Raw genomic sequence first — 25,235 nt, 5'->3', positions numbered from 1 at the left:
AGCTTTAACTTCCTGACTGATGTCTTGAGATGTTGCTTCAATATATCCACATCATTTTCCTTCGTCATGATGCCATCTATTTTGTGAAGTGCACCAGTCCCTCCTGCAGCAAAGCACCCCCACAGCATGATGCTGCCACCCCTGTGCTTCACGGTTGAGATGGTATTCTTCGGCTTGCAAGCAACCCCCTTTTTCCTCCAAACATAACAATGGTCATTATGGCCAAACAGTTCTATTTTTGTTTCATCAGACCAGAGGACATTTCTCCAAAAAGTACAATCTTTGTCCCCATGTGCAGTTGCAAACCGTAGTCTGGCTTTTTTCTGGCGGTTTTGGAGCAGTGGCTTCTTCTTTGCTGAGCGGCCTTTCAGGTTATGTCGATATAGGACTTGTTTTACTGTGGATATAGATACTTTTGTACCTGTTTCCTACAGCATCTTCACAAGGTCCTTTGCTGTTGTTCTGGGATTGATTTGCACTTTTCGCACCGAAGTACGTTCATCTCTAGGAGACAGAACGCGTCTCCTTCCTGAGCGGTATGACGGCTGCGTGGTCCTATGGTGTTTTTACTTGAGTTCTATTGTTTGTACAGATGAACGTGGTACCTTCAGGCATTTGGAAATTGCTCCCAAGGATGAACCAGAATTGTGGAGGTTTTTTTCTGAGGTCTTGGCTGATTTCTTTAGATTTTCCCATGATGTCAAGCAAAGAGGCACTGAGTTTGAAGGTAGGCCTTGAAATACATCCACAGGTACACCTCCAATTGACTCAAATGATGTCAATTAGCCTATCAGAAGCTTCTAAAGCCATGACATCCTTTTCTGGAAAAAAGTATTTGGTTGCCTAGACAACGCCTCCTCCCTGCAGCAACAGCACACATAGAAATGGAATGAATAAAACGGGCTTGGAACCTCTAACCCTGGCAATTTCACTGGTAAACTCATAGGTACACTCGCAATGGTTGCCCGGTATTGTGATAATTTCCATGGTAATGTTCATTCAAATTATGTTAACTGATGTGGCTCATGCAATGGAATGTAGAGTTCTTGTAATGTCAGTTGAGTTTAATCAACAAATCATATCACATATTGATGGGTACACTTCCTGCTTTTCCTTCCAGCTTTTGCTCCTATGGGTACTCTCGCAATGGCCGCCAGTCCACCCATTATTCCATCATTGACTTGAATGGGGACACCCGTTCTATTCATTCTATTTCTATGGCAGCACATGCAGCCAGGAGTGGAGGAGAGGAGAAAATGTGCGTCTTAAAAAAAAGACGATTGAACGGTTATTACGGTAACCGCGTCATTTGTATTGTATTTATTATGGATCCCCATTAGCTGCTACCAAGGCAGCAGCTACTCTTTCTGGGGTCCAGCAACATTAAGGCAGTTGTATACAATTAAAAAACAACAACATTACATTACATTTCACAACAGATTTGGCTGGCCAATAACCGGCATCCAACATTCCATGACCATCACAGTCCTAGTATCTAGGCTACTACTGTATCTCTTATCACTCTTCTACCTTTACTTTTTTAAACTTTTTTATTGAATATTAAGACATGCAATCTACCTGCAGTGAAGCCGCTCAACATTTACATTACATTCAGTCAATCTAACAGACTCGCATCCAGAGCGACCCACAGAAGCAACCAGGGTAACGCTGACAGATCTCCCACCAAGTCAAAACTGGGACCCGAACCAGAGACCTATCGGCCACCGGCCCTCTAAGATCCCCCCACAGTTCCCCGACAGCTGCCCCTCAACCATCGGAGACCCCAACCCCCCAATTAAACTGGTATACTTTCCTATTCATGCTATTTTTGTTCCTCTACCAGTTTTGATCCTATATATTGGGCAGACAGGCAGTTCCCTACCTCCTCCCGCTGCCACCTGCCTCTTCCTATATTGAGCAGACCTTCCCATACAATTCCGATAACTCCATAAAATACATAACTCTACCATTCCAATTTACAATATAATATAAAAAAATATATATATATATACCCTTTTCAAACATCTTTTCCATAAATACAGGTATTTTATCAACCAGCACATTTGAGTTCAACCATAATATTTGTTGTATAATTTGTTCTATCTTTTCAGGGGGATGAAATTGTAATTGTAACCAGCTCTGCAATGCTTGTTTGAAAAAGAGAGATACTTTGAAAAAGGTTTCATTTAGAAATAATCGAAAATTAGACATGGCAATTTGCACAATGGAAAAAAAGCAATTTTAAACAATGGATGAGCTTTTCTTAGTAATCTGCTTAAGAACCATTTTGGGTTCAAGTAAAGCTTTTGTATAAGTTAAGTTTTTTTGATAATCTCAACCCACCCATTTCAAATTCATTATATGCAGTGCATTCGGAAAGTTTTCAGACCCCTTCACTTTTTCCACATTTTGTTACGTTACAGCCTTATTCTAAAATGGATTAAATTGTTTTTTTTTTTACCTCCTCAATCTCCACACAATACCCCATAATGACAAAGCAAAAACTGTTTTTTAGAAATTGTTGTAAATTCATGAAAAAAAAGAAAAGGAAATATCACATTTACATAAGTATTCAGACCCTTTACTCAGTACTTTGTTGAAGCACCTTTGGCAGTGATTACAGCCTTGAGTCTTCTTGGGTATGACGCTACAAGCTTGGCACACCTGTATTTAGGGAGGTTCTCCCATTCTTCTCTGCAGATCCTCTCAAGCGCTGTCAGGTTGGATGGGGAGTGTCGCTGCATAGCTATTTTCAGGCCTCTCCAGAGATGTTCGATCGGGTTCAAGTCTGGGCTCTGGCTGGGCCACTCAAGGACATTCAGAGACTTGTCCCGAAGCCACTCCTGCGTTGTCTTGGCTGTGTGCTTAGGGTAGTTGTCCTGTTGGAAGGTCAACCTTCACCCTAGTTTGAGGTCCTGAGAGCTCTGGAGCAGGTTTTCATCAAGGATCTCTCTGTACTTTGCTTTATCTTGGCCAGGTCGCAGTTGTAAATGAGAACTTGTTCTCAACTGGCTTTCCTGGTTAAATAAAGGTGAAATAAAAATAAATAAATTCATATTTCCCTCGATCCTGACTAGTCTCCCAGTCCCTGCAGCTGAAAAACATCCCCACAGCATGATGCTGCCACCACCGTGCTTCACCGTAGGGATGGTGACAGGTTTCCTCCAGACGTGATGCTTGGCATTCAGGCCAAAGAGTTCAATCTTGGTTTCATTAGACCAGAGAATCTTGTTTCTCATGGTCTGAGAATCTTTAGGTGCCTTTTGGCAAACTCCAAGCGGCCTGTCATGTGCCTTTTACTTAGTAGTGGCTTCCGTCTGGCCCTCTACCATAAAGGCCTGATTGGTGGAGTGCTGTTGAGATGGTTGTCCTTCTGGAAGGTTTCCCCATCACCACAGAAGAACTCTGGAGCTCTGTCAGAGTGACCATCGGGTTCTTGGTCACCTCTCTGACCAATGTCCTTCTCCCCGGATTGCACAGTTTGGCCGGGAGGCCAGCTATAGGAAGATTCTTGGTGGTTCCAAACTTCTTCCATATAAGAAAGATGGAGGCCACTGTGTTCTTGGGGACCAATGCTGCAGAAATGTTTTGGTACCCTTCCCCAGATCAGTGCCTCGACACAATCCTGTCTCGGAGCTCTACGGACAATTCCTTCGACCTCATGGCTTGGTTTTTACTCTGACATGCACTGTCAACTGTGGGACCTAAAATAGACAGGTGTGTGCCTTTCCAAATCATGTCCAATCAATTCAATTTGCAACAGGTGGACTCCAATCAAGTTGTAGAAACATCTCAAGGATGAGCAATGGAAACAGTATGCACCTGAGCTCAATTTCGAGTCTCATAGCAAAGGGTCTGAACACTTATGTAAATAAGTGATTTCTGTTTATATTTAATAAATCAGCTAAAACGTCAAAAAAACTGTTTTCACTTTGTCATTATGGGGTATTGTGTGTAGATTGATGAGGAAAATGTTTTGTTTAATCCATTTTAGAATAAGGCTGTAACGTAACAAAATGTGGAAAAAGTCAAGGGGTCTGAACACTTTCCAAATGCACTGTTTTCCGAATGCACTGTAGATAGATAGGCACGCTTTATCTTGTGTGGTTTAGCATCCCAGATAGAGCTAAATATTTTTTGCTCATATGATTTGAAAAAAGAATCATCAGGAGTAGGCAGCACCATAAATAAGTGAGTAAACTGAGATATGACCAAGGAGTTAATCAGTGTCATTTTTCCATAAATAGACAGGTATTTACCTCTCCATGGTTGCAGGTACTAGTTTTCTATTGAAATTAATTGTGGAGAGCTCATTTATATTTTGTGATATGAATAGCAAGTATGTCTACTTCACCATCAGCCCTTTCTATAGGTAAACTGCAGGGTAATGTAAAAGTTGTATTTTTTAAGGATCAAATATGTAATATAGTACACTTATCATAATTAAGTTTTAGTCCCAAAAAAGTTATCCATCTTTCCTTCCTTGAGCTATCTCTCGTCAGAGCGATCTCTCTCTCTCTCGCTCTCTCTCTCTCTCTCTCTCTCTTTTGCTCTCTCTTTATCTCTCTCTCTCTCTCTCTGTCTCTCTCTCTCTCTCTCTCTCGCTCTCTGTCTCTCTCTCTCTCTCTCTCTCGCTCTCTGTCTCTCTCTCTCTCTCTCTCTCGCTCTCTGTCTCTCTCTATCTCTCTCTCTCTCTCTCTCTCTCAATTCAATTCAATTTAAGGGCTTTATTGGCATGGGAAACGTGTGTTAACATTGCCAAAGCAAGTGAAGTAGATAGTTAACAAAAGTGAAATAAACAATAAATATTAACAGTAAACATTACACTCAGAAGTTTCAAAAGAATAAAGACATTTCAAATGTCATATTATGTATATATACAGTGTTGTAACAATGTGCAAATAGTTAAAGTACAAATGGGAAAATAAATAAACATAAATATGGGTTGTATTTACAATGGTGTTTGTTCTTCACTGGTTGCCCTTTTCTTGTGGCAACAGGTCACAAATCTTGCAGCTGTGATCGCACACTGTGGTTTTTCACCCAGTAGATAAGGGAGTTTATCAAAATTGGGTTTGTTTTCAAATTCTTTGTGGATCGCTGTAATCTGAGGGAAATATGTGTCTCTAATATGGTCATACATTTGGCAGGAGGTTAGGAAGTGCAGCTCAGTTTCCACCTCATTTTGTGGGCAGTGTGCACATAGCCTGTCTTCTCTTGAGAGCCAGGTCTGCCTACGGCGGCCTTTCTCAATAGCAAGGCTATGCTCACTGAGTCTGTACAAAGTCAAAGCTTTCCTTAAGTTTGGGTCAGTCACAGTGGTCAGGTATTCTGCCACTGTGTACTCTCTGTTTAGGGCCAAATAGCATTCTAGTTTGCTCTGTTTTTTTGTTTGTTCTTTCCAATGTGTCAAGTAATTCTCTTTTTGTTTTCTCATGATTTCTCTCTCCTCTCTCTCTCTCTCTCTCTCTCTCTCTCTCTCTCTCTCTCTCTCTCTCTCTCTCTCTCTCTCTCTCTCTCTCTCTCTCTCTCTCTCTCTCTCTCTCTCTCTCTCTCTCTCTCTCTCTCTCTCTCTCTCTCTCTCTCTCTCTCTCTCTCTCTCTCTCTCTCTCTCTCTCTCTATTTATTTCCATCTCTTTGTCTCTCCAGTCCCTCTCCCTCTCTCTCCTTTAGCTTCATTGATCGTTCCCAGGGTAGTTTGTATTTGTTTACTTCCACGTCTCTCTGGGGAGAACAGTTTTATGCAAGCTGTTAATTTGTGCTGCTCCGTTTGTTTTGTTTTGAACATCTTATGAAACAGGAACATTTAGTGAAAGAGGAACATTCTCAGGCTCAGGCTAATACATATGAGATAAACCCAAGCCAAGTGGTATCTTGTAAACAGGAATTAATGTTTATTTTTATTTTTGTTATCCTTAGCATATGGGCTAACTAAGTTTATCAGCAGTTTTTTACAGAACTGCATGTCTGGGCATGTCGGTGCGAGAGAAACATTGGCATGTGTCTGACCTCACCAGGCGACCTCTAGAACGTTCATGCTCTGGCCACATTGTGTTAGTGGAATATACCTATGTGAATAAATCGTGTGTGTGTCCTATTTCAAGTGTGTATTAATACGCATGTGTGAATTGGAAATGTGGTTTTTGCATATCCCACTCTCCCTCGGAGGGTCGGTGTGTGTGTCTGGTCCTTTGAGGCTTGGAGCTATTAAACATTAATCAGGCATTGGTGTACACATGGAGAGGGAGGTATGGATGAGGCCTAACCTCTCTGCCTCCTTTTCCCCTTAACCCACACCATGCCACCCCACTGTGAATAAATATTCATGTCTGTAGTTTATCAGGGGGGTCTTGTCTGTGTTGTGTACGTGTCTGCTAGAACAACAGGCCTCTACATCCCCTCTCGACAGTAGGTCCCTGTGTGGGGACAAAACCCGAACCCCCCCCCCCCCCCAGTGGCCAAAAGTGTGTGCTTGTGCGTGCGTGCGTGCGTGCATTTGCACGTGTGCAGTCATACCATGTTCGGATTGGTTGTTCAGGAAGACGATGGGGAGACCCCATTGGCCCTACTAGCCAATGACCAGGGTCAAGGTTTAAGGTTGAGAGAAATCAACCGTTCTCTCGGGACCTATTAGCTAGTCTCTTCCTTTGTCCTCTCTCCATCTTCCTCTGTTTCTTCTTCTTAGTGTTTCCCAGGCTGACTGGGTGGCCCGCTGAGAAGGAGGAGAGGTAGGGAGGGAAGGAGGGATGGAGACCTTTTGAGGGAGTTCATACGCCTTCAGAGGACAATAGATGCTATTTCTGGGAAACTTTGATGTGGAGGATGATAAGAATAGAGAAGGAAAGTTGGTGTGTGTGTGAGATTCTTCCTCTGCCAGTGAGGGTGTGTTTTTGGTGTTTTAGTTCCAGAGACTCAGTCCAGACTGTTAATAGTCACTAGGACACTTCTACCTAGAAAGAGAGAGAAGAGACACTTAAAACCCTACCTCTTTAAGGAATACCTGGAATAGTATAAAGTCATCCTTCTTCCCCCACCTCCCATAAAAAATAAAAATAAATACAAGTGGTTGTCCCACTGGCTATCATTAGTTGAATGCACCAATTTGTAAGTCTCTCTGGATAAGAGCATCTGCTAAATGATGTAAATGTAAGAGGGGTTACAGCAACAATTAGATCATCTGCAACAGTTCTGTCAGACCTTGGCCCTGACAGTCACTCTCAAAGACAAAAAGTATGATATTCCAGAAAAGAACCAGATGTCAGGGAAACCGATATCCATTTTTACTGGGATTCACTCATATAGAACACACACACACACACGCACACACACCTACACATATTTGGAACTTCAACCTGGCCGTGAATTAAACAATTTAGGATCTGGCTCAAAATATTCTAATCAATAATAGAGCCAATTGCACTATATGGCAGTGAAGTGTGGGGTCGACTTACAAAACAAGAATTGGACAAATTGGACAAACACCCAATTGAAACCCTACATGCGGAATACTGTAAGAACATCCTCAGCGTACAAAGAAAAACTCCAAACAACGCAGGCAGAGCAGACTTAGGCCAATTCCCTCTTATGATTAATATCCAGAAAAGAGCCACCAAATGTTATAATCATTTAAAAACAAGTGACCCCACTCCTACCATTACAATTCCTCAACTGCCAAGAGGTGACCATAGAGAAGATTCTCTTCAGCCAGCTGGTCAGGAGGCTCAATTCACTAAACACTACCAACCCAACAAAGCCTCAGGACAGTACTCAGAAAGTCTGGCCCATCCAAATGATCACAAAGCAAAAATACAAATATATCACCTATTGGAAAGACACCACAAAAACTCTTAAGTAAACCAATGCTATTTCGCTCTAAACAGACAGTACATGGTTGCAGACTATTTGACCACTGTGACTGATAGAAAACTGAGGAAAACACTGACTAGGTACAGACTCACTGAGCACAGTCTCGCCATAGAGACCGGTCGTCACAGGTAAATCTGGCTCCCAGAGAGGACAGGCTGTGCTCACTCTGCCCCCGGGAAGAGGTATAGACAGAGCTGCAATTACACTGTGACAATTCCTCAGACCTAAGAGAATCTTTCTTTCCCCAAATTATCATTTAGTACAGAGAATTTGAAGAAAAATCTAATATTTATTGGGTGAAAAGCCAAAATGTCCTCCTGCCACAAGCTTAGGGACGGCCAGTGAAATGTGCAACGTAATGTCAATAATGTTTGCCGTTTTGTTTGCCATGTGGCTTTTCAGTCATGTTGAGATTGGCCTACTGCTATCACTTTAATTTATTATTATTCTCATTAATATTGTTGTTGTTGTTGTTAATGGTAATACCATTTCCTCTACTACTACTATTATTATTGATATGTTATTGCTGTTGGTCCCACCATTGTTGTTATAAGTGTACGTTGACAATGTAAGTGAGAGTGAGTGAGTGTCATTAACCACAGGACAATGATTTTGAGATACGAAGACTTTATTATAAAATAAATGAAACTGTTCTACGAAAATGTGCATATGAAAATCATAACTGGCACGCAGATCGGTAGAAATGGTAAGATAAATTGGCACTCCAAATGGAAAAGGTTGCCGACCCCTGGTGTAGCCTATTACCGGCAACTTCGGGAGCGGAATGGCTGAATCTGTGAAGGCCAGCAGCAGCGGGAGGTGGTGGTTTGGGAAGAGTATTTTTTTCTTCTGGTTTAGCTATATTGATCTCTGAGCAATTTGTGTCTTCATTTTTTATATCAGTGCTTAAAGCATCAGACAAGCTCAGTAGCCTACATATAGTTGTTTTTATTAAAACACATAGGGTGTGTCTATATATGGAAAAATATACGTTAAAAAATGTTGACCAGTCGATTTTATTTGGCCTTTGGACAGCCCTACACTCAATCCATACAGTGAGGGGAAAAAGTATTTGATACCCTGCTGATTTTGTACGTTTGCCCACTGACAAAGACATGATCAGTCTATAATTGTAATGGTAGGTTTATTTGAACAGTGAGAGACAGAATAACAACAAAAAAATCCAGAATAATGCATGTCAAAAATGTTATAAATTGATTTGCATTTTAATGAGGGAAATAAGTATTTGACCCCTCTGCAAAACATTACTTAGTACTTGGTGGCAAAACCCTTGTTGGAAATCACAGAGGTCAGACGTTTCTTGTAGTTGGCCACCAGGTTTGCACACATCTCAGGAGGGATTTTGTCCTACTCCTCTTTGCAGATCTTCTCCAAGTAATTAAGGTTTCGAGGCTGACGTTTGGCAACTCTAACCTTCAGCTCCCTCTACAGATTTTCTATGGGATTAAGGTCTGGAGACTGGCTCCAGGACCTTAATGTGCTTCTTCTTGAGCCACTCCTTTGTTGCCTTGGCCGTGTGTTTTGGGTCATTGTCATGCTGGAATACCCATCCACGACCCATTTTCAATGCCCTGGCTGAGGGAAGGAGGTTCTCACCCAAGATTTGACGGTACATGGCCCCGTCCATCGTCCCTTTGATGCGGTGAAGTTGTCCTGTCCCCTTAGCAGAAAAACACCCCCAAAGCATAATGTTTCCACCTCCATGTTTGACGGTGGGGATGGTGTTCTTGGGGTCATAGGCAGCATTCCTCCTCCTCCAAACACGGCGAGTTGAGTTGATGCCAAAGAGCTCCATTTTGGTCTCATCTGACCGCAACACTTTCACCCAATCATTCAGATGTTCATTGGCAAACCTCAGACGGGCCTGTATATGTGCTTTCTTGAGCAGGGGGACCTTGCGGGCACTGCAGGATTTCAGTCCTTCACGGCGTAGTGTGTTACCAATTGTTTTCTTGGTGACTATGGTCCCAGCTGCCTTGAAATCATTGACAAGATCCTCCTGTGTAGTTCTGGGCTGATTCCTCACCGTTCTCATGATCATTGCAACTCCACGAGGTGAGATCTTGCATGGAGCCCCAGGCCGAGGGAGATTGACAGTTATTTTGTGTTTCTTCCATTTGTGAATAATCGCACCAACTGTTGTCACCTTCTCACCATGCTGCTTGGCGATGGTCTTGTAGCCCATTCCAGCCTTGTGTAGGTCTACAATCTTGTCCCTGTATAAAGGACACCTGGGAGCCAGAAATCTTTCTGATTGAGAGGGGGTCAAATACTTATTTCCCTCATTAAAATGCAAATCAATTTCTAACATTTTTGACATGCGTTTTTCTGGATTTTTTTGTTGTTATTCTGTCTCTTACTGTTCAAATAAACCTACCATTAAAATTATAGACTGATCATGTCTTTGTCAGTGGGCAAACGTACAAAATCAGCAGGGCATCAAATACTTATTTCCTCACTGTATATACACACACACAGCACCCTCTCCTTACCCTATCACTCGTCTTTACCGCAGTGTAAAAAAGTAAAAAGTTGGCTACACTACTGGAGTCCATATAGATGCTAGCATACTTTACCACTGAAAAGTTGGATTAAAGTTGCATTCATGTTCAATGGTGAGCATTGCAGTAACCCTGAGTAAAATTCTCCAATAAATATATAATGGCTACTAAATAAATAATACTTAATTCCAAAATATGGCTGAAAATGTTCAAGAAGTCCTTTAAGTTCAGTCTAAAAGTATGTCTGTGAATATTAATTAGTTGTAGGAGGCTGTGTAGACAGAATGAATATCGTCCAATCACGATGTGGCGAATGAATGAACCAACCAATCACGTATCATGACATTGCTGTGTGCTTGTGTCCTTATCTACTGAATGCACATTGCTGTGTCTCTTTTCCTTTACTGTTTCCAATGGCATATTATGTGAAATGTTGGGACCACAATGTCAAAACAGGGGTGCCAAAAAAAGTACTAAACAGAGAACCACACTATCATATTGCTGATAGTAGCAGATCACCCTCAGCGTGGTCAGATACCTACCGGGGAAATGGAGAGCAAGCCTGTGACTGTTAACAAGGCAATGCTCCATCTTAACTCCACATTTACTTGATTGGTTGAACAGTGCATGTGAGAGCCTCCCCCACAGTGTTTTTTTCTCTTGTCAGGACCAGAAAGAAAGAAACACCGCTCAGGCATTAGGTTAGTGTCACATAGATGGATCAAATATGTTGTATTGTGGTCATAGGTAGTACAGATTTAGACACATACCATCTTTTTCCCAGGGCCTGTATTCACGAAGCATCTGAGTAGGAGTGCAGATCTAGGATCAGTGCTTGAAATAATTATGTTGAACAAGATATCCGGTTAATCATGGACAATAATATTAAGAACTTAATTGATTATTAAGAATTCATCCTGGGACTTGTTCTTGGAATTACACAATCAGCAGCCATGTAACACTATCCTATTAGGCTAATTGTCTTCACTGAGAGAAACAAGAGATGGCCAAGTGTACTTGCAGTATTAGTCCATTGTGTGCTTATGACTCAAATGAGCCATAAATGTTAAAACAATGTAAATAAAACATAAAGAAAAGATCATTAGTGTACTTACTGTGTAAAAATGTTTTTGTTTATTCACTTTTCAAACAACAAAAACCCAAATAATCTGAACAGAAATCAAGGCATCACAACAGTTCAGTTCAAACTTTATTGTCCCCAAGGGGTAATTTGGTTTCAGGGGTAACATGATACAAATAAACACCATAAACTATCAGCAACAAAATGTGTTGTCTTTCAGTGAACTTTAGGGACACTATAACAACATTATAGTAATACAAGTCTAACTGTGTCGTTCCTGTATTTGTGTCGTTGCAGTATAACTACGAAGGTAATGACATCAGTGACCTGCCCGTGGACCTATCGGTTGTGTGGAATGGCAACTTTGTCATCGACAACCCCTACAACATCCAAGGTAAGCACTAGGCTTTAGCTCAGCTGGGTAACACAGTCTTGTGGCACGCCTGAGACCCAGTTTTGGACGTCAAATGCAAGCACTGTCTTGTTATATCAAATCAAATGTTATTGGTTGCATACACATATTTAGCAGATGTTATTGCGGGTGTAGCAAAATGCTTGTGCTCCTAGCTCCAACAGTGCAGTAGTATCTAACAGTTCACAACAATACACACAAGTCTAAAAGTAAAATAATGGAATTAAGAAATATAGAAATATTAGGACCAGCAATGTCGGAGTGGCATTGACTAGAATACAGTATTTACAGTGCATTCGGAAAGTATTCAGACCACTTGACTTTTTCCACGTTTTGTTACGTTACAGCCTTATTCTAAAATTAATTAAATTGGGTTTTAATCTTCATCAATCTACACACAATACCCCATAATGACAAAGCGAAAATCTGGTTTTTAGAAATTTATAAAAAACAACAACTGATATCACATTTAAATAAGTATTCAGACCCTTTACTCAGTACTTTGTTAAAGCAGCTTTGGCAGCGACTGCAGCCTCAAGTCTTTTTGGGTATGACGCTACAAGCCTGGCACACTTGTATTTGGGGAATTTCTCCCATTCTTCTCTGCAGATCCTCTCAAGCTCTGCCACCGTCGCTGCACAGCTATTTTCAGGTCTCCCCAGAGATGTTCTATCGGGTTGAAGTCCGTGCTCTGGCTGGAACACTCAAGGACATTCAGAGACTTGTCCCGAAGCCACTCCTGCGTTGTCTTGGCTGTGTGCTTAGGGTTGTTGTCCTGTTGGAAGGTCAACCTTCGCCCCCTGTATGAGGTCCTTAGTGCTCTTGATTAGGTTTTCATCAAGGATCTCTCTGTACTTTGCTCCGTTAATCTTTGCCTCGATCCTGACTAGTCTCCCAGTCCCTGCCGCTGAAAAACATCCCACAGCATGATGCTGCCACCACAATGCTTCACCGTAGGGATGGTGCCAGGTTTCCTCCAGACATGTCGCTTGGTATTCAGGCCGAAGAGTTCAATCTTGGTTTCATCAGACCAGAGAATCTTGTTTCTTATGGTCTGAGAGTCTTTAGGTGCCTTTTGGCAAACTCCAAGCGGGCTGTCATGTGCCTTTTACTGAGGAGTGGCTTTCGTCTGGCCACTCTACCATAAAGGCCTGATTGGTGGAGTGCTGCAGAGATGGTTGTCTTTCTGGAAGGTTCTCCCATCTCCACAGAGGAACTCTAGAGCTCTGTCAGAGTGAACATCGGATTCTTGGTCACCTCACTGACCAAGGCCCTTCTCCCCCTATTGCTCAGTTTGGCCAGGCGGCCAGCTCTAGGAAGAGTCTTGGTGGTTCCAAACATATTCAATTTAAGAATAATGGAGGACACTGTATTCTTGGGAACCTTCAATGCTGCGGAAATGTTTTGGTACCCTTCCCCAGATCTGTGCCTCGACACCATCCTGTCTCGGGGCTCTACGGACAATTCCTCTGACCTCATGGCTTGGTTTTTGCTCTGACATGCACTGTCAACTGTGAAATCATGTCCAATCAAGTTGTAGAAACATCTCAAGGATGATGAATGGAAATAGGATGCACCTGAGCTCAATTTCGAGTCTCATAGCAAAAGGTCTGAATACTTATGTAATTAAGGTATTTTTGTTTTTTTATATTTCATAAATTTGCTAAAATTTCTAAAAACCTGTTTTTCGCTTTGTCATTATGGGGTATTGTGTGTAGAATGATGAGGAAAAAAAGTTCTTTTATATATTTTAGGGTAAGGCTGTAACGTAACAAAATGTGGAAAAAGTGAAGGGGTCTGAATAGCAATGAATGTAAAACCACACTCCTATCATGAGTAAACCTGTGTGATTTGTGTTAGCTCCCTGCGGTAATGTCTTAGGCTTTAGCTCAGAGGGGTAACACAGTTTTGTGGTACGCCAGAAAAGTTCTCATATGTGGGAGCTTCTCAAAGTGGTTGCCACGGAGAAGGCAGTAGCATGGAGATTGCATTTTATGTAAGCTACCACTGCACGTTAAATCATTTATAGTGTGACCAAAAGGGCTAGGGGAAGCCAAGTCTGGAAGTTATATACTTGCTATGACACGCTATAAGGTTCAAATATACTTTTCTCAAATAGCTTAGTAAGTTTCTGCCATGCTAAAATGCAGCTCTGTGGATGGCAACTGTGTGGATGGCAAGGGTATGTTGAATGTGTAAGGGATGTGTGAAACTACCATACATCCCTTGTGTGGTATTTAGAAAGACACAGAAGTGCATGCACACATGTTATGCGCACACATGCACAGCCTCAAGACTGGACACAGTCACTTCACACTCACTGTCTTGTGACGTCAATTACTGAGGTGTGGAGTGGGTAGTTTGGTGTGTGTGGGTGTCTACACGTGTGCATGCCTTCACGTGTGTGTTTTTAGCGTACCACTCCACAAACAGGGCCCCGTGGATAGTGATTAAACACACACATCAACTAGGGAGTAGAACCCCCCCCCCCCCCAGAAAATAAGTGATTTCTTCTGTGGATAATTACTTGTGAAATTGTGTACGCCTAGCGTTTTGCTGTTGTTGTCGCCACGGCAGCAGGGGGTTGTAAAGCAAGGGCTCCTGCTGCGATGCGAGATGGAAGATAACATCACTTTTAGGGAACAACAATCCAGACCCAATGTACCACAATGAGAAATTTAGCTCAAGTACTTTGTCTGAATAGTGAGGACAATGTTTCTCTATGGATGATGGGTGGGTGTTGTGAGGTGGTGAAAGGTGGGCAGTGACAGATTGGGAGGGAGACAAGTATGGGTGCAAGGTTTTTCTCCAATCAAGCGGCAACACACCTGGTTGTATGAATCAATTAAGCCTTTCAATCAAAGTTAAATTAGGTGTGTTGCTCATGTGGTCTCTCTTTCTTTCACTTCACTTCTCTCCTCATCCTCACTTTAACTAAGATAACCATATAACAATGCTTCCTCGCTTAACCCCCGATATGTAAATGTAATTAAATCACTCATTTAGTATCATTTAATTGGCCCAGGGTTACTTTCAAGTTAAAGCATGACCAATGGGATTTGAGGGGCTGAAAATGTTCCTCCGTCGAATTCTTGCGGCCATTTGAAGTACTGCTTTGCTTCATTGCATATTCAGTGCACATTAAAAATTATACAGATTTTTCACAGAGTAGTGTAACCTTTTGGGGTAATATCGTTGAAGAGGTTTGGCCTACATTGTTTTTCTCCCATCGTTTTTTGGATTAACTGAAGTGTTGGTAGCCAGTTGTGATTCCACGACCAATAGTTGACCTTATGTTAACAAAATATTTTGATGAACATCTATCGTTTACAGTGGTTGTTGGCGACACCTTTAGAGGTGACATGAGACATACATTGCAAGACTAAATTGAAATGTTTATCTCTTGTGAACTATGTGGGAAAGGGTTTGCTAACTAAAATGTTTCTCCCTCCCACCCATCTCACCCTCCTCCCTCTCTTCCCTCTCCAGCCCACCTGTATAAGTGCCCTGCCCTGAGGGACAGCTGTGGGATGTGTCTGAAGGCTGACCCTAGGTTTGAGTGTGGCTGGTGCGTCCAGGAGAAGAAGTGTTCCCTGAGGCAGGAGTGTGCCCCCCTGGAGAGCAGCTGGATGCACGCCACCACGGGCAACAGTCGCTGTGCCCACCCCAAGATCATTAAGGTATGGAAGGGAAGGGTGGTAGTAGGGTGGGCAGCGAACAGCTTCCATATAAGGAAATCCTTAAACACAGGGGGAAGAGTACGGTGTTTATATGAGGACATTCTCAGAAGTCATTTTTACGTCATCCATATTGGGACATCATCAGATGTCACCCGTGCGGCATCCATATTAGGACATCCTCAGACATTAAAATGAGGCATTTAAGTTTGTGTTAAAAGTGTTCTATCACTGTGAAGTGGAGTTACGCATTGGAGTCAAGTTTCCAAAGTGAGGTTAGGTTTTTGAATCACGTGGCATGAAGACGACAGTAATGGATAGAGGACACAGAGGGAGAGGTAGCAAGCCACCACAGAGACTGTATAGTCTCACAGTTATGAAGAGGGCACGATAAAGCCTATTCCCCCTCAGGAGACTGAAAAGATTTGGCATGGGTCCTCAGATCCTCAAAAAGATATACAGCTGCACCATCGAGAGCATCCTGACTGGTTGCATCACCACCTGGTATGGCAACTGCTCGGCCTCCGACCGCAAGGCACTAGAGAGGGTTGTGCATACGGCCCAGTACATCACTGGGGCCAAGCTTCCTGATATCCAGGACCTCTATACTAGGCGGTGTCAGAGGAAGGCCCTAAAAATTGTCAAAGACTCCAGCCACCCTAGTTATAGACTGTTCTCTCTGCTACCGCACGGCAAGCGGTACCGGAGCTCCAAGTCTAGGTCCAAAAGGCTTCTTAACAGCTTCTACCCCCAAGCCATAAGACTCCTGAACAGTTAATCATGGCTACCCAGACTATTTGCGTTGCACCCCCACCCCAACCCCCTCTTTTACGCTGCTGCTACTCTTTTTATTATTTATGCATAGTCACTTTAACTCTACCCACATGTACATATTACCTCAATTACCTTGACTAACCGGTGCCCCCGCACATTGAATCTGTACCGGTACCCCTTGTATATAGCCTCCCTACTGTTATTTAATTTAACTGCTGCTCTTTAATTATTTTTTATTTTTTACTTATCTATTTTTTACTTACATTTTTTTTTATTTTCTTAAAAACTGCATTGTTGGTTAAGGGCTTGTAAGTAAGCATTTCACTGTAAAGTCTACACCTGTTGTATTCGGCACATGTGGCAAATACAATTTGATTTGATTTGATGGGCAGGACAGAGGAGGCAGTCTACGGGGGACGTCACTGAGCACCGAGACGGAGTGTGTGTGTGTGTGTGTGTGTGAGTGGCGTGACGTTACCATCTGTTGCAGTTGGGAGCCATAGCGGTGGTCCTCATCTGGCCGTGGCCCAGGTCATTGTCCCAACAGTGGAGCACTGTGTCTGTCTCACACAAACTGCTGTGTGAACCACATCAAGCATTAATGTAGACCGATTTTTTCTCTCTCTCTATTCCCATTCTCTCTCATTCTAATTGAGATGGGGAATCTACATTAATTACTATTTTTCCCTTTTTCCATTTCAGTTCATTTCAGTTTTCCACTACCTCCTTCTTGAAATGTGTGCATGCTTCTTAACTGTAGAGGGAAAGGATCACTTATTTCACTGCATTTCCTGTTTTACATGGGCCTCCCTTCAGTTTCTGAATGCTTAAAGTAGAATTTCACTATTTAGGAAACTAATCTGTATTTTTGATGTAAATACCATGTTAAGAAGGGTCCACATACTTTTTTTTTGCAATTTTAATTGGTTTTGAGAAACTTACCCCAGCAACGATTTATTTCCTGGTCCTCATTTTGGTGTTCCAGGGCATCCAAAAAGCATGAACAAAGACATCCAAAAACACCCAAATGTGTCCTTTTACAAATGGCAAAGCTCTCAGGATCGTGATGCAGGTCTTTAGATGCTGTACACGTGAAATTGTGTAATTCTGAACTTCATCTGCAACATTATAATCCATTTTGTCGAACTCAAGCGGTAATTGCCTGCGTGTGCATATTGGCGTGCATGTGTGTACTTCCTCGTTCCAGCCTGGCTGATCCTGTGAGTGACTGACTGACAACCTAACCACAGTGGCTTGCGAAAGTATTCACCCCCCTTGGCATTTTTCCTATTTGGTTGGCTTACAACATGGAATTAAAATTGATTTTTGGGGGGTTTGTATCATTTGATTTACACAACATGCCTACCACTTTGAAGATGGTTATATTTTTGAATAATCTGTCCATAGAACGTTCTTCCAAGAGTCTTGATGATCCTCCAGGTGCTTTTTGGCAAACTTGAGTCAACTTTTTGGACGAGATGGGTCCCATTATGCCTGGCGAAAACCAAACACTGCATTCCACAGTAAGAACACCATACCAAAGGTCAAGCATGGTGGTGATGGTTTGGGGATGATTTGCTGCCTCAGGACCTGGACCACTTGCCTTAATAGAAGGAACCATGAATTCTGCTCTGTATCAGAGAATTCTACAGGAGAATGTCAGACCATCCGTCTGTGAGCTGAAGCTGAAGCGCAGCTGGGTCATGCAGCAAGACAATGATCCAAAACACACAATCAAATCTACATGAAAATTGCTAAAAAGCAACAAATTAGAAGTTTTGGAATGGCCTAGTCAAAGTCCAGACCTAATCCCAATTGAGATTTTGTGGCAGGACTTGAAACGAGCAGTTCATGCTTGAAAACCCACACGTCACTGACTTTAAAGCAGTTCTGCATGGAAGAGTGGGCCAAAATTCCTCCACAGCGACGTAAGAGACTGATCAACAACTACAGGAAGCATTTGGTTGGAGTCATTGCAGCTAAAGCTGCAATTTACTCCTGAGTGGCGCAGTGGTCTAAGGCACTGCATCGCAGTACTAACTGTGCCACTAGAGATCCTGGTTCGTATCCAGGCTCTGTCGCCGCCGGCCGCGACCGGGAGACTTATGGGCGGCGCACAATTGGCCCAGCGTCGTCCAGGGTAGGGGAGGAATTGGCCGGCAGGGATGTAGCTCAGTTGATAGAGCATGGCGTTTGCAACGCCAGGGTTGTGGGTTCGATTACAAAGGGGGGCCAGTATAAAAAAATTTTTTATTCACTAACTGTAAGTCGCTCTGGATAAGAGCGTCTGCTAAAATGACTAAAATGTAATGTAAAATGTAAAGGTGGCACAACCAGTTATTGAGTGTAAGGGGGCAATTACTTTTTTCACACAGGGGGAATTGGGTGTTGCATAACTTTGTTTATGAAATAAATATGTAATTGTTGTGTTATTTGTTCACTTATGTTCCCTTTATCTAATATTAGGTTTTGGTTGAAGATCTGATTGCATTCAGTATCACAAATATGCAAAAGTAGAGAAAATTAGAAAGGGGACAAATACTTTTTCATAGCACTGTATATGCACGCACCACTTTTCCGTTATTTATTTTTTAGAATTTTTTGAAACAATTATTTTCTTCATTTAACTTCACCAATTTGGACTATTTTGTGTATGTCCATTACATGAAATCCAAATAAAATCAATTTAAATTACAGGTTGTAATGCAACAAAATAGGAAAAACGCCAAAGGGGATGAATACTTTTACAAGGCACTGTAGCTACAGGTCACCACTAGATGCCCGAACAGGTTAATTTACTCAAGTGTTTCCTTTATTTTGGCAGTTACCTGTGGCACACAGTAAATAGAGGAATTGGGAACGAGGAACTACACGCATGCACTCCAATATCGCTCGAATTCCTTAAAATGGATTATAACATTGCGAATAAAGTTCGGAATGACACAACCATGTGTACAGCATCTATAGACCTGCATCACAATACTAAGAGCTTTGCCGTTTGGAAAATGATTTATTTGGGTGTTTTAGGAGACTTTGTGAATTTACATCAAAAATAAAGAATAGGTTCCTAAATAGTGAAGTTCTCCTTTAATGGCGATATTGAGATAATTGGGGCACTGGCACACAGATAAATCCATTAGCTAATGCTCCTTCTCTCTCACTCGCGCTTCACTTATCTCTATAAAACAAACGCACAAGAGATGTGGGGGGGGGGTGTAAAGCTTGGCCTGAGGGGAAGATGTTGGTGGCACAAACAGCACACAGTGAAAAAGCAGGCGTACAGTACAAGAGCTTCAAAAAGAGAGGTGGGAGAAGAGGGTTTGGAAGGCAAGAAAACGAATGAAAGGAGAAGAAGAAGATAGACAAAGGAGGAGGAGGAAGAAAGACTCGACAGTGAGACACAAAAAGGACATAAATAACTAGCATCCACCAAACATTGTTACAACGCTGCCTTGACATTGCAATATTATTTTCCTCTGACATTAACATTACGGGAACGTTTGACAGTGGACAGATGACGAACTTAAAGAATCTCATTCTTCCTTGATGAACATATCCCTCTAATGCTAGAAAGACCATTGCATCTTCCCCCAAATTGAATATTACCCTACTTCTCAACGTCCCTTCTCTCAAATCCCTCTTTCCCTCCTTCCTAAACTTGAACTCGTTCTCTGTGCTCTGTTCTTTCTTTGTTCTTTCTCTCTCTCTGTTGCTAATCTAAGTACGCTAACCGCTGTGTGGCCCTTTATTAGCTAGCGGATTAGTCCCTAATTTCATTTGGACTAGTGTTCGACAGGGATTCAAGGCATGGGGATTGAGAGGCATTTCGTACTATTTCTCCCTGTAAACTCTAAATTCAGTTTGATATGGTACAATAGTGAGCGGTACGGTACCACATTGTTAACCTGTAATAATGCTAGTACTACGCTAAGTGCATTAGCCACTGTGTGGCCCTTTATTACCTAGTGGATTAGCCAGTAATTTCATTGGGATGACAGGGATTGAGAGGCATTTAATTATATTTCTCCCTGTAAACTTGCTCAGTTTGACATTGTACAATAGTGAGCAGTAGGATACCACATTGTTAGCCTGTCCAAGTGAGGTTGACGGTGTCCTAATATGGACACCGTAATGCTTTCATATTGCTAGTGGGAGTTGCATTTGTCTCTCTCTCTCTCGCATGCGGAGTGGGGCACACTAAAAGGCCATTGCACCATAATTATGTAATTTACCCCCTATGCCTGCTGTGGCCCTCCATCTCTCCCTCCCTTCCCTTCCTTTATCCTGTCTCTCTCTCCCTCTCGCTCTCTTGCTCTCTCTCTCCCCCTCTCATTTTACTATAAAATGAACTTATAAGAATTGTGTTAATTTTCCTGATCTTTTCATGCGTTTCTCCCATGAGAGGAAGTTACATTTTTTTCTGTTCTTATTAGACTTCGTTCGCTAGATTAACTGATCTTACATTCACAAACAAAAACAACTGACTCCCTTGTGACTTGTCCCCACAATATCAACAAATACATACACACACACTCACACTGACGCGTAAACACAGCCACTCGTAACCTAACACACACACACACACGTCATTCATGCGGCAATGAACTGTCATAGGGCTGGCCTTGCCTCATTCTTGGCCCTCTGTCATCCATCATCTCCCCAGCAGTTCTCCGAGGGTTTGTGGAGCAGCATTAAGACCACCCCTCGGAAACCAATTAAGTGTGTATGTGTGTGTGTTGTTTGTTGGAACTGGTCATTGTAAAAGGCGACTGATTTCCTTGCTCCTTTGCCCTCCCCTATGTATTGTTAAGCTGCAATATTGGCTATTGCTGGACATTGTGGGTTAAGCCCTCTTTCTCCATGTCTCTCTCTCTCTCTCTCTCTCTCTCTCTCTCTCTCTCTCTCTCCCTCCCCTCTCCCTCTCCCTCTCCCTCTCCCTCTCCCTCTCCCTCTCCCTCTCCCTCTCTCTCTCTCTCTCTTGCTCTCTCTCTCTCTCTCTCTCTCCCTCTCTAGAGTGCATCGACCTAGCCACAGCGATTTACTATTGTTACAACACTAAACACACCACCACACCAATATTACAGCACTCAATGAATACCACATCCACAGCTGTGTGACAAAGGACCTTTCTTCCTCTGTCATTTTGATATTCAAAACAACATTATTCATTTTGATCATATTTTTTTATTAAAGAGCAGAAGTTCTGAGTACAAGTTTATATTCTTATCCAGTTTTTCACCCTAACAGTAATTCTACAGTGCAATGTTGACTACAGCTAGTGTTTCTCAGTGAAATGGACAATGATTGATTTGTGAAACTCCACCAATATATTGAATTTATAACAGTAGCTCCATAGTGAGCCTGTAGGCTTGTTTCTAGAATGTTCTCTCTGTCTGTTATTGTGATTAAGTCCAGTTCTTATGACCAGATCCATCATATTCTTCCTATTTTTCAGATAGATCATATCTTATTACTTCATGTGAAATATGCATTATGTATTCCAGGTATGAATTCATACATAAATTCATATGACTGAATGTCCAATGATGTCCAAGTCTTTATACTCAATGGCTCAAATGCTTTAATATGATCATTTAAGACTTCATTGTCCCATTGTTATGACTAGATGTGTGCTATTCACACACACACACACACACACACACACACACACACACACACACACACACACACGTTCAGATCAGCCGCGCTTCTTCGTCTGCAAACGGAACCCAGAGGCCATTTCACCCCCACCCCCACCCCCACCATCACCCTCTCCATCTCTGAGTAGATTCTCTCCCAATTCTAGATGTTCCCTTTCATTTGGGTGATAAGGCCCTGCCTGTTCCACTGTATTCATCTTAGATTCAGCTCTCTCCTCTCAGACTCCTTACCAGATGCTATCTTCAGACCAGACCCACTGCACACAGTTACGACAATAGGCCCACACAAAGAGAGCATGGCGCAGTCAAAATGCTCTCTCGTTTTCTTTTTCAGTGTCTCTTTCGCTTTTCTTTCTTTCTTATTCTGTCTCTCTCGCGTCTGTATTTTCCTCTTTTCTCTCTCTCGCTCTTTCTTTCTCTCTCTCTCGCTCTTTCTCTCTCTTTCTCTCTCTCTCTCTCTCTTTCTCTTTCTCTCTCACTGGATTGATAGATACATTCTGTGCAAAGAATCAGCCAGGCGTAACGTTTAGTGTTGTCCTTTGTTCAATTGATAATGCATGTGACACACAACTGAGTTATTTGATAATGCACCACATGCAACTGTCGTTAAAAATAATGTCTCTGCTATTTGGCTATTTTGTATGACGTCCGTGTCATATTTACTGTTTTTATCCCGCTGTGCTTCAGAGTTGTGCCAAGTTAGCAGGTCCCCTGCTATAATGTTACAGGATGTCATTGCTAGCCTCTAGCGTGCTAGCCTTGGGCTAGTGACGTCCCTTGAACGTGAACAAAGATACAGACATGCATTCAGTTGTACTCATGTAGATGAACATGACTAAACAGAGAGGGAGAGACGCACACATAGATACCGAGAGACTGAGGGAGAGGGACGGTCACAGCCGGCCGAGGTGAAAACACCCGTAGTTACGCAGCGATGGCATTGTATCCAACATCAGTCACTGTGTTTGTTTGTGTTCAGTCACTGCACACCTCTACGCTAATGATGTCAGTGTGCCCTGCTGTGCTCCAATAAGGGGTAGGGCCTGTGTGTGTGTACTTGCACATTTGCATGTGTGAATGTCTGTCTGCCTCGTGTGTGTGTGTGTCAATGTGAATGTGTGTGAGAGAGAGACACTAATGCCTGTGAGAGTGCTTACCTCACACGTGTATAACCTTCCATGCAAACACACACACACACACACACACACACACACACACACACACACACACACACACACACACACACACACACACAAAATATGTCCAGCCGGGGGTCAAAATGTCACCTCCGAGACCAGCAGCTGTGGAGGGGGTGAGCGAATAACCATGAATAACCAGGGAGAGGGGGGTCAGACAAATGGAAGTCACCCTCAGCGCTGATGTAATTAGCGCAGGTCTTAATCATGCTAGTGATGAATGATAGAGACAGGGCCGTTGTCTGCACGGGGCAAGATGAATGGTCCACTGATTAGTACAGGGCAGCTGTGGGCAGCCATTACTGTGAGTACCTCTAAAGCACCCTCAGGGTCGTTCACTACAGAAAAAGGGTCATAACTTGAACTCTTTCTAATAGCATTTAGTAGATTAATAGTGAGGCTGGGTTAGGGAGAGAGAGAGGCCAACTGGTGTTTTGACAAAGGAGTTGGATGGGTGAAGAAACATTGAAATAACTGCTACCGCAACATTTCAAAATGTCGTTTTTCTAGACACTAGGCTGTGTTCAAGATCACTTGTTTAAGCTACAAACAGTCAGCGGACCGGACCGGACATTAACTTGTGGCTCAGTTTTTCCCTTTTTTGTCCAGGTCCTGTACCACATCTGTGGTCGAAATGTAACCCTGCACCTGTGGAAATGTTAGATGTACACTACCAGTCTCTCTCTCTCGACATTCACATAGCTGAAGACTTCTCAAAGATTTTATGGCTAACAAGAATATAGGCTACTAGAATGGACATTCCAGTTCACAATACCATATCAACCAAATTGACTGTACCTATGAGGGTGCATTCAAATTGCCATAGTCAGAGGGTCTTTGCCTGGTCTAGTAATTATATTTATTTTTCTAACAACCCTAATCTCTGTCCTCTCTCCAGTTGTCTCCAGAGACGGGTCCCAGACAGGGGGGAACCATGCTGACCATCACAGGGGAGAACCTGGGTCTGCAGTTCAAGGACATCCAGACAGGTGTCCGTATCGGCAAGGTGGCCTGCACTCCCGTGGAGGCCGAGTACATCAGCGCTGAACAGTGAGTGACTCTTCCTCACTCCTTTTCTCTCTCTCTGTCTCTTTTACTGCTGCCTCTGTCCTCTGTTTTGATGCATTACCCTTTATCTCTCTCCTGGTCTGTCTATCCATCCCTCCCTTCCTCCCCTGTTAGCCCTATTTTATAGTTATCCCTTTGTCTCTCTTGCTCTCAGTCCACACATGTTGCAGTCTCACCCTCTTCCGTTCCTCCTCTTTTAACCCATTCTTCACATTCTCTTACTTCCTGGTATCCTAGGAGACTTATCTGACTCACTTCCATGTCTGGAGAGATACAGAGCTCGCACAAACACCTTTTCAACCGTATTCAAATCAAGTTGACATCATAGACTCACACAGACTCGTAGTGTTTAGAGACATAAATGACAAAAGGAAAGCTGCATTTCCCCAGTCAGCACATAGGCCACCAACAAACAAACATATTGCTTGTGTCACTGTCATGGGTAATTTCACCGCCACAATCACCTCCGTGCGCGAGGGGCTAACGCTTAACCCCTGTTACAATTAGGGCGTGTTGCGTGATGGCAAGGACGGTGGTGACGTCGGTGGTCCACACACTGAAGTTGTCAGGGTAGCTAAAAGTGATGTTCTGCAAATGGAGCGACTCTGGGGTGGCTGGCCGTGTCATTTCCGTAACCCTGTCCGAGCCGTAATGGAGGAGGTGTGTTAGGGTGCGGAGGTGGGTTACGGCAATATGTGTCAAAGGTTGAGGGTTAAATGGTGTGGAGATCGGAGGAAGGTCGTAGTGGAATAAGGTCTGGTCAAGCTCAGCCCACACACACAGGTCACATACATCATAGATGCACACACACAAAGACAGTAAGTAATGTGCACATATGCGAAATGGAGTACACACACACACACACAACAAAACCGTACTTCTCATCAAGCTTCTTAAGCTCTCTGTTATTTCACTTTGACTGCTTAACATTCCCCTTGTCGTCACTGTAATGAATGTTAATTATCTGCTAAAAAGTCTA

General features: G+C 42.8%; 1 protein-coding gene across 1 annotated transcript in view; it reads left to right on the top strand.

Moving 5' to 3' along the window:
• The window catches only part of LOC311138870 (plexin-A1-like), a 183,435-nt gene that overhangs the window by 110,676 nt on the left and 47,524 nt on the right, over positions 1–25,235 (top strand). Inside the window, exons 10-12 of the mRNA XM_084173664.1 lie at positions 11,767–11,863; positions 15,371–15,561; positions 24,087–24,238. Of these exons, the coding sequence (XP_084029790.1) occupies positions 11,767–11,863; positions 15,371–15,561; positions 24,087–24,238 (440 nt within the window). The remainder of the gene's footprint in view (positions 1–11,766; positions 11,864–15,370; positions 15,562–24,086; positions 24,239–25,235) is intronic.

Source organism: Coregonus lavaretus (assembly GCF_964263955.1).
Source record: "Coregonus lavaretus genome assembly, chromosome: 12".
NCBI lineage: Eukaryota > Metazoa > Chordata > Actinopteri > Salmoniformes > Salmonidae > Coregonus > Coregonus lavaretus.
This window is presented reverse-complemented; position numbering and strand designations above follow the sequence as displayed.